Source organism: Eleginops maclovinus, chromosome 13 (assembly GCF_036324505.1).
Source record: "Eleginops maclovinus isolate JMC-PN-2008 ecotype Puerto Natales chromosome 13, JC_Emac_rtc_rv5, whole genome shotgun sequence".
Taxonomy (NCBI): Eukaryota; Metazoa; Chordata; class Actinopteri; order Perciformes; family Eleginopidae; genus Eleginops; species Eleginops maclovinus.
The window spans coordinates 18,472,415-18,489,522 of record NC_086361.1 but is presented as its reverse complement, the minus strand read 5'-3'; the positions used below and the strand labels follow the sequence as shown (position 1 = coordinate 18,489,522).

General features: G+C 40.8%; 1 protein-coding gene across 1 annotated transcript in view; it reads right to left on the bottom strand.

Annotated features, from left to right (window-relative positions):
- col16a1 (collagen, type XVI, alpha 1) overlaps nt 1–17,108 on the bottom strand; it is a 60,228-nt gene that overhangs the window by 20,651 nt on the left and 22,469 nt on the right. The window contains 24 exon segments of the mRNA XM_063899410.1: nt 804–839; nt 1,760–1,903; nt 1,986–2,036; nt 2,344–2,376; nt 2,378–2,398; nt 2,479–2,514; nt 2,866–2,910; nt 3,130–3,258; nt 3,501–3,536; nt 4,536–4,571; nt 5,216–5,338; nt 5,429–5,464; nt 5,556–5,600; nt 5,895–5,921; nt 6,182–6,277; nt 6,374–6,418; nt 7,349–7,411; nt 7,544–7,582; nt 8,184–8,228; nt 8,374–8,406; nt 8,715–8,750; nt 11,617–11,649; nt 13,779–13,847; nt 16,736–16,816. Coding sequence (XP_063755480.1) covers nt 804–839; nt 1,760–1,903; nt 1,986–2,036; nt 2,344–2,376; nt 2,378–2,398; nt 2,479–2,514; nt 2,866–2,910; nt 3,130–3,258; nt 3,501–3,536; nt 4,536–4,571; nt 5,216–5,338; nt 5,429–5,464; nt 5,556–5,600; nt 5,895–5,921; nt 6,182–6,277; nt 6,374–6,418; nt 7,349–7,411; nt 7,544–7,582; nt 8,184–8,228; nt 8,374–8,406; nt 8,715–8,750; nt 11,617–11,649; nt 13,779–13,847; nt 16,736–16,816 — 1,338 coding nt within the window.

Genomic DNA, 17,108 nt, shown 5'->3' with positions numbered 1-17,108 from the left:
AACTCAGACCTGTTTGTCAATGTTTTTCGGTGAGAAACAATGAATGTAAACAGAAACTATTTGTTCATAAGTTTGTTTATAAGGAAAACTCCACAGGGTACGATCAATTTTCCTCCGCAATCTGTTCTGCAGCAGCCGCTGATAACAAAGGGAAGCATAACTTTAGTTTTTATAATTGGCTGGTTTGAATTTCTGAGGTTGATTGTGAGATTTCTATTACCGTCGAATAGTGATGTGAGTGGTATCAGCCTTAGAAATCCTCTCATGCCGCTTTGAAGTCGAAGCAAAAGGATTGAGGGAGAGCTTCAAGGTAATTTAAAGTAGACGGTCTCTGTTGATGGCAGATTTATTTACCCAGTTTTTCTTGGGCTTCAGCTATGTGAATGCTCCAAAAAACTTGGGAAGCTGAAAGAGTGCCTGGACTGCTTTGAAAGACTATTCCATACCATGTGTGGTTGTTTTCCTGCACATCCTTTTGGTTCCAGTAGAGGCCAAATTATCAAGTCTGTCTGTTTCTAAAGGCAAGCCGTGACTCTGAAGAGTGTAACTCCTCCAGGTAATGAATTCTGTTATTTAAGGCTGTCTGTATTGGGTGTGTGCGCATGAGTTATTTATAAACCATACAGAATGCCCAAGAGACATTGATTAGTTGGTTTCAATTTCCAAGCTGAAGTGAAGGTTGTTTAATGTGGTGTGAATTTGTTGCAGGGTCATTGACGGAATACACAGTGTGAAAATGCATATACAGTACAGAGCGGCTTTTTACAGACAAGATCTATAATTAGTTTTGACAGCAAAGTTACCTTTTCTCCTTTTGCACCAGCAAGTCCTGGTGGGCCCTGTGTAGGAAAATAGAAAGTGATGTACAAATGAATAAAAATACAATACAAAAACCCCATGAGCAGTCATCAGCAAGTATCGTGCAAGCCTCTATCCGTTCAGGTAAAAATAACTGACAGAAAGATAACCGCAGAGGCGCACGGCAAGTAATTGGGAGGGTGACAGAAGCCAACAGAGATTTATTACTCTTAGTAACAATTCTTGCTGTAGGAGGAGAATTCCTGCATATCCTATTTGTACAATAAGCATTATGGTTGATTCTGCCTCAGGGTGAAATCTTTCAGCATTTAAAAACGTTTCGCTCATCCAGATGCTGCTTAATGGCTTTTATCATGGCAACAAAATGGGAAAGCAAGAAGCTGCTTTGGCTTTTTTTTTATTAAAAGGACTTACGTTTCTATCATTCATTCAGATAAAGTAAATTCAGATAGGTGGAATATATTTCAGTTTTAGTAAAATAAGGATTTGGTTCTATAGGAGCTTGATTTGGAGTTCACCCCCATGTTCTTGAGTCATGAGTATAAAAACCAATACAATGAAATAAAAGCACATAATATAGTATGTGATAACAGAATGCAATGAAACAAACGCAATATTTACAATGTAATTAAAAACTTGAAATGAAGCGAGCAGCAGGATTTAAAGAGAACCTGTTTTTTTGTTTTTGAGCATCATACTCAAAAGGAGGGACAATTTTCTGATCTGAAAATTCATGATGTGTGTTTCTCTGTGTTTGCGGTGTTGTGCATGCTCAGATACCATCACTCCATTTCCTAGCCCCCATTGATCGATCTTGCTAGTTTGCTTCCATTCTAAGCAATGCCACAAAGCAAACACTCCAAACTAAGATTATCTACATCTTTATTTTCAAAAATCAGCTTGTTTGTTTGTATTAATTTCTTAGATTTTGCACCGGTACCTGTTTGCCGTCAGCTCCCTGACCCGGAGGTCCAGCTGGTCCTTGCTGGCCTGGTTCACCTGGGTTGCCTCGAATTGTGTCAGGCATTTTGTAGCTGGCGGGTCCGCTGCCAGCCTCGGCCGGCTGACAGAGACCACACTCGCCCTGGGGAAGGGCCGGGAGTCAGGAAGGTTAGTTTGCATGACAATCGAGCTAAATGAAGCAAAATCGATTATTTGTCTCTTACCTTTTCGCCCTTGGGGCCAGTCTGACTAACACCGGGCGGTCCTTGCTCTCCCTATCACCAGATAAATGTGATATTAAAAACGGATCAAATGAGATGGAAGTATTTAATGGATGTATCATAAAATATGTGCATACAGATAAGATGCTTGTGAATTCAACTGTAAAAGAAACATGTGGAAAATATTCAATATCCTTGAATTTTTTTTTGCTATTAGCTCAGAGTGCATAATGAGCGATTTCCATCTAGCAATCTTCATTTTAGGAAGCTCTGAAAAAGTTCTTGAAAAAGCTGAACTTTACTAACTGATGTTGATCAATGTTCATCCCGCCACAGTCACAGTTTGACACTGCTCTCTTACCTTGTCGCCTTTTTGTCCATCCTTGCCACCAGGGTCCCTTTGGTCCCTGCTTTCCCTGTCACATGGACACATTTCATTTAACAACTCTGAATCAGGAGGTGATATTCTCTTTCAAAGAACTGAATCTGAACTTACCGGCTTACCATCAGCTCCTCTGCTGCCTGCGCTACCCTGCAGACAGGTAAAAAAAATAATCACTAAAGCATTGTAATTGATCAAATGGATGGGTACTTTAAATTGGTAATTCCCATTTCATAGTTAAGGTGCACCCTACAGGCAGCCATGTCAGATGATTTGAGATTTCACAACCTAAGCTTTTCACTAATAAGTTCCCCGCAGAGTAGAATCCCTATGGCAGACAGTTTTGGGCCCTAAAATTAGCGCACTGCTGTGATTATGTTCTTCGTGAAGTCTATTACGAGCCTCTATCCTACTGAGTGAGTTCCCCTTATGTAAGCCTAGACTGCAATTGAGGTCACCGACTCTCAGAGCTGTTTTTTTTTTTTGTGTGACATTACTTACCTTCTCTCCTCCAAGTCCAGGTGATCCTGCGTTTCCTGGCCCCCCCTGTGGAGCGGGAGAAATTAAAACGATACATCATTCTAATGCAGGTGCTTATCGCTGCTAACACATGCAAGCAAACACACTGACGTTAACAAAATCATAAAAACCATTACCCCATCCGTGTTCTCCTACCACGTTATTGCTTCCTTACAATAACAAGATGAAACTGTTTCTTATTGTTTCACCTCATCAGCCCTAAGATCACATGAGGAACAGACTTACTTGTTCTCCTTTCTGTCCGATCCCAGGCTCTCCCTTCTCACCCGTCTGCTTCAGGAATTGGCGCTCGACACCGGGGAGGAGGTTAGCGGGTAACTCTCCGAGAGTGGGGCACACAGCACACTGCTCCCCCTAAAGCACGTAGATAGATGACATGGTGGTGAGAGAACGTCTCCAAAAAGTATCCACATTTCAGCCTCATTAGCTCTGAATCTGAAGAATAAAGCAACACGGTAAGAAAAGTTCTGGTGCAACTACTACAAGAAAAATAACATACCCAACAATAAGCTCACTAATTAGGGTACTCTAAGAGACAGCCGGATAAAGAAGTCTGCACCATAGGTTGTTTAATCTCAAGCCTAATAAAAACTGACCTTTTCTCCTTTGATGCCAGATGATCCTGCTTCCCCCTGCCAACACAAACAGAAACAAAGACATCAAAGATAGCAAATTAGTCCCAGCTCACTCAGGTGAACATCTTTGCTTTGACATGTTGTGTCTTGATGTGGAAGCTGCGGTACATCAGTGTGAGGTAGTTGTGAACTTCACGTCTTGAAAACTAGTAGTTTGAATTGCATTAGTTTGCTGGAAGGTCAACCACATTCATATTTGCATAGTGATTCAAGGAGTTTAGTGACCACTTTATGTAGTAACTCATTAAACTAAAAACAGTTTGAGGCCTTAAAGGAAATGATTGATTTTTAACAGGTTTTGTGACCATTGCTTCTCTGAAAATCTTCGATTCTGCAAGATAGGTTAAGTATTTAGTATGTAAGCTGTTCAAAAAGCGCAGGTTGATCGTTAAAATGTCACTTTACATGATTGGACAAGACACAACATTTTTTCAGTCAGACAAATGCTATATAAAAGTGCAAGTTAAATACGTGTTTTATTAATGTATTACAGTTGGGGTTAGGGTTTTATTTTGGTTTATAAATGACCTGTAAACAGTTAACTCAGCTCTTTCCTTTTTTGATGATTGTACCATTTCAATCATCTATAATACAAACTTGTTCAAACTACTTTTCTAAGTGCGTTTATTTAACCAAACTACTTTGTCAACATTTTAAAAATGAATACCCTGCAAAGCTATACTTTCAAAGTAGCTTTCCTAGCTTCAAGTACAATTACACATACGTGTGAGTGTATCAGCAATGTGAGTGGCTAGGTGTGGGGAGCAGGTTAATGTATACATTTGCATATGAGTATAGACCTACTACATTTGTAGGGGTACTGAATGTTCTTTTTTGGAATTCAGTTCAGCTAGTTTGCTTGCATCTGCTTTATAAGAGCCTTCTGCACTGCTGATGCCAGCATATCTGAATGTGTATGGTTGCAGATGAGTGTGTATAGGTCACGCTTCCACAGAATATGAATGAACCATGAGCTGTAAAAGAAAGACTCCATACCTTCTGTCCTGCCTTGCCATCTGCACCCGTTTGCCCCTGGTAAATATGGGGAAAGAAAAAAAGAAGAGAGGTAGGAGAAGTATTGTCGGTTACACTTTGATAGAGAGAGGTCATACTATAGCTCACTCTCTCTGTTGCTCTACCTCCTTCTCCCTCTGCCCTAACCAGGTATGACAGATGGATGCTGGCATTATTGGAAATCGTTGCACAGAGAATCTCATAAGGCTCTAGATTTATATTCCTTTTTTCCCCTCTACAAATCATTCTCCGTTTCACCTGCTGCGGTAAGTGGGAGGATGCAGAATGAACAGGAAGAGACACACGAAGCACAGTCCAGAGAGAAAGATGCGTTTAGATTGCAGTACTAAAATGATCTGCGCATCGGAAAATAAACCTTTGACAGCACATCATGCTCTTTTTGTCCTTGAACTACAGTGAGAATTACAAGGGCAAATACAACGCCCTCAAGGTGGAAATAAACGCTACATCTTCCCTGAGAACGATAAGGAAAATATAATATGTACACACTATCAAACAAGTGCTCAAGGTTCAATCGTCAGCTACAGCTACGACTCGCTCGTAAAACATGTGGCAAGATCGTAAAAGTGTTCCGCAGAATCAGTCGGGGTTGGTTCGGAATACATTACAGCTCGGCATTACGTTCAAACCGCTGTGCTTACAAGCAGTCCCCTCTCTCCTATCCCCGTCGATCCAGGCTCTCCCTTCGGGCCCGGTTTCCCTTGCAGAGCCAATGTGTTGCCCAGGTCTGAATGCAGCACGGGGCACACTTCGCATGGGTCCCCCTGAAGATTGAGCCAAACACACACAATGAGGAGGAGAGAACACACAGGTATGCAGATTTAGAGATTAAAAGGGACAAAGTTTGCCGGTACCTTGTCTCCTTTAAACCCCCCTGGTCCTCTCGGTCCCTGTGAAAAAATCCAAGTCAAACACTGATTAAGCAGTTCAGTTACTGTATATTGAAAGCTGAATATGAATCAATGTTTAAAAGGTTCTTACTGGATCTCCGGACGATCCATCTATTCCTGGAGGTCCTTCACTCCCCTGTTAACACAAATCACTGCATTTGTCTGAAGAGTATTGTTGGTTATCTTCAAAAACTAGTTTGTAAATATTGGTTTTGTAAGCCTAATGACGACAAGAATCCACAGAATGTCAATAAATCCTTTAATTACAGTCCAAACATAAAATGGAGTTATTTTATTTATATGCATGTCAGGATCGTTGGTTTCACAACATTCCTGAGCTGAGGCATCTTTTCCGTAAAGTTCCAAATATTGTCTTACGAATGGAGGACATAAGTAAGATCTATATCTTATGTCATGTGCCAAAACCTACCGTGTCTCCCTTTGCACCACCAGGGCCCTGAAACAGAAAAATAAAGTGCATAAATCTTTTCAAAAGCCATTTTTAAGATGCTTTATGCTACTATCAAGGATAATGAAGGCTGCACTTAAGAAGGAGTAGTGCCAAGTCCTGCCCTGCACTTTTTAGAGCATCATCTTTAAAAAAAAGTACTGGTCCAACTGAATCCATCTCTAAGTGTAATGATATTAGAATTACACCTTCCAATAAGAGCACATAGAATTAGTTAATTTCTTGAATTGTTAGAAAAACACACTTACTGGTGGGCCTGGCTTTCCAACTCCTGGTGAGCCTGGATGTCCGGTTCTCCCTGGCTCTCCAGCTAACCCCTCAGGACCCACCAAACCTGGGGTACCCTGGGAAAACAAGTTCAACACAGCTTTATTAACACCCAATCCGAACTGAAAGTATTTGACTGACAGGTAGAGCTCCCGGAAGGAATGCAGACAGACCTTCTGTCCCTTGGGGCCGACGACACAGACGGACCCTGCCCGACCCTGGGAGAAGGTGACATACAGAGAGGTTAGAGAAAAAGCATCGGTACGGTAAGAGACATCATCAGTGTCGGCCCAGAATCATTAAGCAAGCTCTGCAGGAATCTTTCGCCAAAACGTCTTCATAAATAAACATTATATAAACACTTGTTGATTCCCCTCATTTGTTTGACATTTTCCAATTGGAAATAGACAGAGGGTGATTGTGTGTGATGTATTATCGTCAGCGGTGCATAAGCAATATTTTCAGGCTGCCTGATTCAAGTCACACCAACAAGCACATTCATATTAATAATGTCAGACAGATGGAGGGCTTAAGAAAAACATCTCCCCTCCAACCAAATCCGTCCGTCCACGGCCAGCACTTAGCCTGCTGAACGGCTAAACGTGAGTGTCTCTTGATGCCGGAAACCGAGGGGAATATCTCTGAGCACACACACGTTGTAATTTGCTCCTCAAAAACTTTTCATGCGTCTACAGGATCACCGCGCTGAACAGGGGAGATTAAAAGGTTTAAGTCGTACTGAATAGGCTCCTGCCTGTGTGTGAGACGAACGGCACAGTCAATGAGGCAGCATTGATTGTGCAAGCTTTGTTGCTCTAGCCTAATCTAGCAGGCATTACAGGCCGACTTAACGCCATGGGAGAGGGGATGGGGGGGAACAGATATCAATGGGAGTCTTAACACCGTATAAGTTTGCTGAATATCCTCTCTTAGCTTGATAAAAGTGGCTGTGTTAAGTGCATGTGTGGGTGTATTAGTGAGGATGCTCATTAAAGCATTTGTGATGAAAATACATATTTCAACACAACCGTTTGAATTAACCTTGAAGCAAATTTAACACCCTTAGTGTTTCTCATTATGGAAACTCTGTAAAACAAAGTAAAAGAGAGCATAACACAGAAATAATACACAATTAAAAATACACCTACATCCCTCCCTGGTGTGCCCGTGAGTCCCTGAACACCGAATTCTCCCTTCTGACCTTTCGCTCCCTACACCAAGTAGGGGAAAAAGAAGAACAGAGACACAAGTTGAAATAATAAGGGCATGGAAATGATCTAGATGAACATGAAAAGGTCATATCTTTATTATTCATCACTGAATGTTTCTTAAAAACCTTTCACCTTGTACCCTGTTGCTTCGCCCCAGTTGGCGGGCAGTGCCTGTGGAGAGGAGGAATGGAGACGAGACCCAGATCAATGACCTGGCTCTAAAGAGACATCACACACACACCACTGGAGCATAGCAAACAACAGTGACCAGCCTGCATTCCGTATGGACTCTCAGCAGGACACATATGCTCCACACACACACAACTGAAAAAAAACAAGCATGCAGATACTTACAGATGCATACTCACTGAAAAACTGCAACGTTGACTTTAATTAAACATATTATGTCAACAAAGTTCATTGAAAGCAATAATATTAAGTTGAAATAACAAATATTATACTTGCTTTCAACTAACCTAATGTGTTAAATTTGTTGACATACTGTAAAATATTTATTTGAGTTTTTTCAGTCGACACAAATCAGTTGCGTCAAATGTATACTTATACGCAGTAAATACTAAAGCGTGCACACACAATGGTTAAACAAACATGCAGAGCACACACGCATTCCCACTCTATTATTAATACTGGGACTGGATGCTTGAAAAGGAGGATTTTTGGGCAAGGATCAAGCTAAATAGCTGAATGGTTGGCGAGGTGGGGAGGCAGTGTGCTGTGGTGCTGTAACCTGTGGCAGAGGATTGGCACTCACCAGCTCGCCTTTCTCTCCCTTCTGGCCCTTGGGTCCTTCTGTGCACTGAGGTTAGAGACACTTGGTTGGCATGTATCATCTCACAACACTTTTTCGCCAATTCTCAGGTTCAAACAGTGACGGATGCCAAACAACAAGACCATTTTTTTCCTGTTAAACAAGAGACGCAGTGGAAAAAAATAATACTTACTGGACCTGAATGGGAGCCAGAACAGCCGTCACCCTAAGATGGAGATGGAGGATGAAAAGAAGAATGATTGCGTGCGGGTGAGAGTAAGAATCAGCCAACGACTAAAGAATGCATATCAGCTCAGTGGTGGATTGGTCCATAGCCAGCGTGATTTTAGACCACGGCAGCATCAAAGTGTGTGTGTGTGTGTGTGTGTGTGTGTGTGTGTGTGTGTGTATGGTTCAGTGCTAGGCATGTTTGAGCATGTAATGACATCACACATTCCCCTGATATTTGTCTGACTACACACATGTATTGGTGTGTCTGTTTGCATTTTGTACATCTTTGTCTTTAACACTCACCCGGTCGCCTTTTTCTCCTTTCAGCACAGAAGCTACCTGCAAAACACACACACACAGTATACTTTATACACGATCTAATAGAAAGAAAAGATCAGGGATTCTTACATACTCTTCCCTGTTCAGACTACAGACGGACAGAGAGACGCTTAGTAGTATACTCTATATAATGTACAGAATTAAAAGGAAGTTTGTGTAATAAAATAGGCTGTAGTTTCTGTATCTGCCAGGTGGTGGCACTGTTACACAAAACTAAACTGTGTTGAAGCCCTGTGTTGCTACAGTGCAGTTAAAAAGGATGGGAGGTGGACAAGTGGGCACACACACACACACACACACACACACACACACACACACACACACACACACACACACACACACACACACACACACACACACACACACACACACACACACACACACACACACACACACACACACACACACACACACACACACACACAGAAAATACAGTCCTACACAGACACACAGACACACAGACACACAGACACACACACAGCTCTCTTGGGAGATGGAGATCAATAGGAATGTCTAATTCCCACAGCACAGGATAGAGGAGACCAGCTGCTTCTCACAGGAGGGCACACATACCCAAAAAAGGGATAGGCATTATAAATAACTGAGGCATTTTTTTGCGGAAGCGAGTAATTAAAGCCAAATCCTCTACCCGCTGTTTCTGGGAGTCATGCTTTCACACACCAGGAAGTTTGCATAGATTGAAGCAGTGACTACAAGCTTGCTCGGACGACGAAGGGGGCTAGTAACAGAGCGGAGACAATGTGTAATTCTCCCTCGTCAATCCCCTCCCCTCCCTCCACCCTCCCTCCTACAAGCTACAGATCTATCAATGGCTGGCTCGGCCGGCTGCGGTGACGAGTCACTCTTTCCCAGCTCCTGTCTGGCTGTGGGCTTAGTGAAGTACTCTTATAGTTTTGTTTATAACATTGATTGTATTGTTTACTGTACATTCTGATTCGAAATGGAACATTGGAATTGCTGTAAAAGGGCAGCGTACTTTCTCTGTGCATTATAAAAATGGCACTAAAGTGACTCAGCCCACATTGACGCCTTTACAACTAACAGACCGGAACAGTATGTTGAATTGGTACGTCCATCAGTTTTTTCTACTTCTACAGTAAAATATGCAGTGGTTATCTCAAAGCATCTCTCTCACCTTTTGTCCGTTTGTTGTCCACAAGTCTCCCCATTTTCTCTGTATTTTCTCCCCCTAGTCCTCCCTTTTTTTATTCGGGCTTATCTGTTGAGTACCATCTGTTATCCTGGGACCCCTCTCCCTCTCTCCCCTCTTTCCAGATGTTTTGGATGTAGATCTCTGTCCTCCAGGAGATTAACCCCTCTTCATATGCATCTCTTATCTGTTTCCTTTCTTATGAGGGGAATTTGTGTTTTGTGATGGAAGGCTACATGAATAAAATGTAGATTTTTTTATCAGCATTTGAGTGCTTTTTTTCCCACACTTTTTTAAACTTATGTCACTAAGTGAAAGTTTCAAATTAATTGGTTGTCTTTATGAATATTAACATATTATGTAGGCAGCACAATTCATAGACTCTAGAGAATGGGTAACAATCCACATTTAGCTGCTAAACGCTCTATTATGTGCGCTCTGTAAAGTCTAGGGGAACTTCTGTTCGTCATCACAAGCAATTATTTTAATGTTTCACATAGCCATTTTATCCATTGGTTATCTATATTATTGATAAGTGGGGTTCAAGTGCAAAACTCAGTATAACTGGCATCCTGGTAGAGTGCCTTATTTAAGTATTTAACATCCAAATAAATACACTGACTTTTTTAAAAGTCAGCTTCCCAATACACAGGATCCTGTTACATCATGCATGCCAACACTTTGCTCGTTGATTAGATTAAACATCTCAAAGGATATTTTGGCACCATCATCCTGTCAGTAAGCCATGTTTTTTTGGTCTTAAACATCCCAATAGGATAATTGTTTGGCATCGTCTCTCTAGCTGCCAGGACTTGACAGAACAAGGGGCCACACCTAGCACATTCATGAGAATATAAAACCAGACCAGGAAGCAATTGATGTAGCGGTAACAAGCTAAAGAGGAATAGCTGAAGCAGCATGCCATGAACACCGGAATAATAATTGGTTTCTGAGTGAGCTTTGCAGGAAAAGCCAACTCTACCCGTTATTCAGACCAGTTATTAGCATAATCCCATTAATAAAAAAGCCTTTTCTCGACATCTTTATCGGCAGTTGTGTCGCAGGGCATTATATCAGGTTTTAGTATCAATGCAATCCTATGGGTAATTTGCCTATTTTTACCCTGGAAAATCCAGCCACCTGTGTAATATGACCAAATTAAATCCACAGAACAGAATAAAAGTCACTTTGCATGTGTTCGCCCCCAGCGGTGAAGCAAGCTGTGCGCTCCAACCCTGGTAATAATCTACATTGAGGAAGTCAAGGGAGGTGGCCAGCCACATTAGTACACACACAGAAGCAACATAATGAAGCATCTAGAGTTTTATGTACTATTTGTGAACAGAACATGCCTATTGTAGGTGAATGACAAAATGAATAGGCAGCAGCAACTCCCCGACTGAGACCCGGCGTATAATGAGGTGTAAATCAGCTGTGTATATGTGAGGGGGGGAAGGAGGAAATGGAGATAGACTTATGCTTTTATCAATCCCTTATGTACAACACGCCTACAAGTGTGTACTTCCTATTTGAATTTCACACGCTTCCTAGACTTTTGGAGTCACTAATTCAAATGAACGTGCCTAGTTTGGACTGTAGCAGCTTGAGGCTTGCTTTGGGGCAACTGCCTTGGTCGAGGTTGTCTCATTAGAAATTCAATACTGTAAAAATGAAGTGTGTGTGAGTGAGGCTTACTTTCTCTGCCAGATCCTTTCTTGCAAAAATATCCTATTGGATAGAAAAGAGGGGAAAATGGGAAGATAGAAAATGTCAGACCTTTCATTTTTCACATCATGAGGAACATGACCTCAATATAACTGGCATTGTTGGCATCACATTGATCCAAAATGGTTTCTTTCCAAGTTTAGTCACTAGTGTTGACAGTTCCACTGCCAAAACCCCTATTCACTTCCGCTGAATCCAATACCTTTGATGAGCATTCACAGAAATATTATTTTGTCTGGTTTTCATCCTTTTGGCAGCACTGTAACCTACTTATTCTTTCAGCCCTAATTCTTCCCTAAATTGTTTGAAGAAATCAATTTACTTGTTGAATCTCAAAACCTTTTAGCACCTTGTATAGTCCAAGTCACTAGCACATGGCGTGCAGCTAATGGTAGTAATATCTTGAAGAGGTTTCCAGGAATGGCAGGAGTTGCACTTGAAAGTCTATATATTATCAACATAATATGACATATTTCACATACGCAAGCTGTGAACTTCCTGTTGCATGTGTGGTGCACCCCTGTAAACCTTGTTTTGATTACATTTAATTGCATCAGATACACAACAAACAGAGGAGAAACAAAGACCATCTTGGTTTCACACACGGGACATTAACAGGTTCCCTTTATTCTCAGTGAATTAAAGAGATGGAAGCAGATGAGCAGAGAGAAGCACTTTATCCAAGAGCCCAAAGGCAATGAAAAGATGGACCCTGCTGTGCACAGACTCACAAATCAGACAAGGAGAAAAAGAAGGAACATGGAGGAAGGACTGGAAAGCTGAACGGAAACAATTTGTTCCAGGCAGCAAGTTAGAAGAGGGAAAAACAACAAGACCTCAACATAAAAACTCAAGTAGAAACACACTGAGAACAGGGATAAAAGACACCAAGAAGCCTGTGGGTCCTCTGAGGAGCAGATGACCTTTTAGCTAGAAGCTGGGCTGAAAGCAAGAAAAAAAAGTAGGTTTACAATCCTGGAAGGTAAGAAACAGTGTGGGTGAGATGTGTCATACCTCAGCAAGGAGGTTAGTGCTGTGACCCACACGAGCACATGAGCAATGGTATACACAACTCTCCAACAAACCTGACTCGACTAGTAAACGAAAAGGTTATTGTTTGACATCACCAGAACATGCAGTTTGCTATGTGTCCAATAAGTAAATGAATCCCATTATGCTCTTTGATCAGCTTGAGGGGGGAGTTATGACTATCTTACTAAACTAATGTTGAACAGGAAACCTTGTTCAAACCAAAATAAGTGGATTTAAAATTCTAGTGGAGATCCCCCAGAAACCAGATGTGGCATATATGAAGAGTTTGACGGGATTGTTTGAGTCTTAGCTTTAATATTTCACTCAGAATGAGCATCATGTTACTTGCATAAAGAGTTAGACGGAATATGCAAGAACATTTCTTTAAAGAAGTCAGCCATTTGGGGGAAATATGCTAATTAGGTTGTATAAATTAGTCTCAAGACACAACTTTCACTGACTTAAGTAGCATCCGTTTAGGGCAGATTTGACAGACTTTGTAATCAGAAATGGAAATTCAACCGCTGACCCCGGTTTACCCTCCTTAGTCATTGGCAATTATGTACGTCACTTTTGCTGCATACAGAACATTCCACATGCTCAAAGTTAAGTATTTGGAATGTCACTCAGTGAGACTTAGCTTAATAAAAATGGCTTTATGGCTCAGGGACATCTGGCCTGCACACTGGAATCTTGGCTTACATTGATCATTTACGGTGTGGAGCTAACAAAAATAGAAACTCCTGTTAGTCAGTGCATGTATGAGCACGTTGAGAAATAGGGCAAAAGAAAGAAGAAAAAAAAAGAGATGGCACCACTAAAGAAAATAGGAAATGAGGACAGAAATTTGTCTGGGCTGCGTTGCACATCTGTGAGGAAGATGTTATAAATAGGCATGGAACAATAAAATAATAAACATCATAATACACAGATTAAAACAGTACGAAAGCTACTGAAAGCAGAGGAGAGCGAGATAAATGATGGCAGGCGAGAGAGCAAAACACAGACTGTCTAGTGTAACTGTGTTTATACTTTTATGAGTTGTTGTGTGACCACATATGATTTGCATCGTTCAAATGTGTTTCTTTGTGTGCATTTACCTGGTTAAAAGTGTTTTCCAACAGGTCATTTTCAGCAGCACGGCGACTCTTTGGAGTTTCTGGTGGGCACTGCCAACAAACAGTAAACATATGTTAAGACCATGAACAAGATAACTGAACCTCATTTTCAAACTGTTCATAAGGAGGACATTTGATATTAAAACCCACTCATGCACTTCTCACAACGACTCTGAAGTGTCCTATTCTCATTTATTATTTTGGGCAATTTATCCTTAGGTAAGAACAGGATCATCCACGCAAACTCAAGAGTACAATTGGGCACATTTGGGAACTAGCATTGTTGTGCTAATTGTATTTCTGCAGTTACCATGGGTGCTATTTGGCTGTTTTAACAGCGTTTGGATTGGAAAGTAACTGGTTCCCACTTTCCCAGGGAGGATTGAAAATGTGTTTGGGACTCAGTAAACTCGCTATTGATGCGTCAACGGAGCACACCCTATTTTTACACTGGTAATAGTTCATTGTGAAACAACAAATCTGTGTTAAAATCGTCAGGAAAGCCAGCTAACATTAGCTGTTAGCATCTGGTGTACTGAGTTTCCATGGTGCATTTAAGCTCTGTTACGTAAAAGTCTGTGTTTGGCAAACGTAATTTATAACGTTATCATGATGTGTTCAATGTAGTCATGTAACTTTTAGTTTTAGGCGACAAACTTAAATCCATACATTTGTTGGCAAAGGATGTTTTCACAGCATTATAGAATATATATTACAAGAAATAAAGCCCTGTAAAACTTAATTTGAAAAACAAAACCAAAAAACAAAACAGTTACTGCTGAAGGAACCACACTTACAGTATAGGAAAACGGGAAATATTATCCAAAAACTATTTAAAATGCATGTTTAAATCTAAACACATGTACAATTCATAATGATCACATCTGAATAGAACACACATACTGTATGTTGAACAGAACCCAACATATATGTAAAAGAGAAAAACATTTCACACGTGTGTACCATGTTATGATGTACGCATTGTAGCAGCAAGGCCATGAATTCAATGCAATTAAAACCCAGCAGTTTTATCTCTTGCCATTATGTTACAAGACGCTATTAACTTCATGGGTGTGTGAGCATGCGGCTGAGAGGCTTAATATGTGCATCCATGCTCTTCAATTTTTAATTTTCAAACTTAAACACAGCTTGCAGGAAGCCCTGCAGCACACATGCCTTGAGCAAAAGGGAAAATATTTTCTTCTATAAACCATCTAATCAAAAATTCTTCAGCATTCATTCCTTCTACCATAGGACTCAGTTTCAAACTTCTTTGGGAACTTCTCACCCTTTTTGTACCTCTCTGAAAAATTCATTTGGTAATAAAAAAGACACAAACGCATGCACACAAACACGCAAGCACAGTCACCCTGGAGAATTCTGAAAAAAAGTTGGCTGAGCATAAAAATACCTTCAGCTTAAAAATAAACCCCAAGAACTGGCTGTTTGCTTTTCTTTCCATACCCGAACAATCACTTGCTCTGTTTTTGTCTGTCTAACAGAAAAATGCTATTGTATTATGGTCCAATGAATCACTTTTCTATTTCTCTGAAGCCTGCAAAAAATAACTGCACAAAAATACACATCAAAAGAAAATGGGAATGGGATAGGGAAAATAAAGAGAAATATAAAGAAAATACATCTAAAAAAGTAGAACATCATATATCTGGCTTGGGTCCAGCAGTGGCTCAGTCAGTAGGGGCTTGGACTGGGAATCGTAGGGTCGCCGGTTCAAGTCCCCGAACAGACTTGAAATATGGAAAGTGGACTGCTACTTGGAGATGTCCCAGTTCACCTCCTGGGCCCTGCTGTGGTGCCCTTGAGCAAGGCATCGGACACCTCCAATCCCTGCTCCCCGGGCGCTCCACGATAGCTGCCCACTGCTCCTACTACTAGGATGGGTTAAATGCAGAGGACTAATTTCACTGTGTGTGCTCTGCTGTGTGCATGTATGTGACAAATAAAGAGGGTTTCATCCTCCGATTCTATCTTTCATCTTCCGATTCTATCTGTGGGTCGAGGACAGAGCAGGTGATACTTTTAATTAGGCTTTGGTCACACCTTTGGAGTACAAACATATTGGCAGTTGATGTGACATAATTGCACACAATGGAATTACTCTAAGCCCCAGTCAATGTGTTACCTAATACTTTAAGTAAAACAAACCCTCAGAGAATATATTATTAACAAACAAAAGACAGGCGTTTGGTAGAAACCTAATTTAAAAATAGTCGTAAATAGAAATGGGCTCTCGATACATTTCAAAAAGTTCATTTTTCTTTGTGCCCACCTAAAATGAGTAATAGGAAAAATTTGGGCCTAAAGCATTATGATGACAAAGTGTTGCTGATTAGAAAGAATAAACCTCCAGAGCAAATGCAGAGTTTATGATAGGATTGTTTATGATTCATTTAAAAAACTCACTCTTTTTTGCAGCAACTGTTGCAAAGAGAGAATAGATCATAAATACATTAGGCTTCACTGAGGTGTATACAAACAGAGTGTCAGGAGCCTGTTGCCTGAAGGTAAGATTTGTGTAAGCCTGAAACCTATAAAGAAATAATTTTAAAGCCACAGGAAAATATTTCTTACTGATAAGGTGGTTGATAATGGGTGTGTTTGAAACGGCATAAGATGTGTAAGAGCCTTGTTGAGAAACATCAGATTAACTGGCTTTCATCTTGATTTTGACTATTCAAGAGTAGAATCTAAAATCTGGGACATAAGAGCTTTAATCCACCTACCTCATCTAAATTGTTGCCAAAAAGCAAATGATGTCCCCAAATGGCTTCTTTAAAAAAGTGAAGTTTTCAATTAACTGTACAATTTTTACCATTCTGGGTCCATGCAGGAAAGAGAGCACATTGAATACTCTCTGCTCCACACAAATTCATTGCGTCTGTTAATCCTTGATCATGAGTTAGGGTTGCATGTCTCACCCGTGCTCCAGGGATCTCACAGCAGGCCTCCTGCAGGGCGAGGAAGGGGTCACAATACAGCATCACCTGCTGAATGTCCATCTAGGGAAGAGAGGCAGAAAACACGTATATTTAGCATCCATTTAACCCTCCATAAGTCCTCTGTTTTGTTTGCCTCATAATGTAAATAAAGTTTAAATTAGGTAGTAAACAAGGCTGAGAGCCAATTAATTTCTCGTTTATATAAAGTATTAGGAAAGCACTTTGTCTAAAAGTCTTTGCATGTGGGGGTAGGTTTAACACTTCATCCCAGCGCTAACAAAATACCTTGCCTGTTTTCTAACTAGGCCGGTTAAATGATCATCAAACTAAGTGCCTGGATTACTGAATCAAT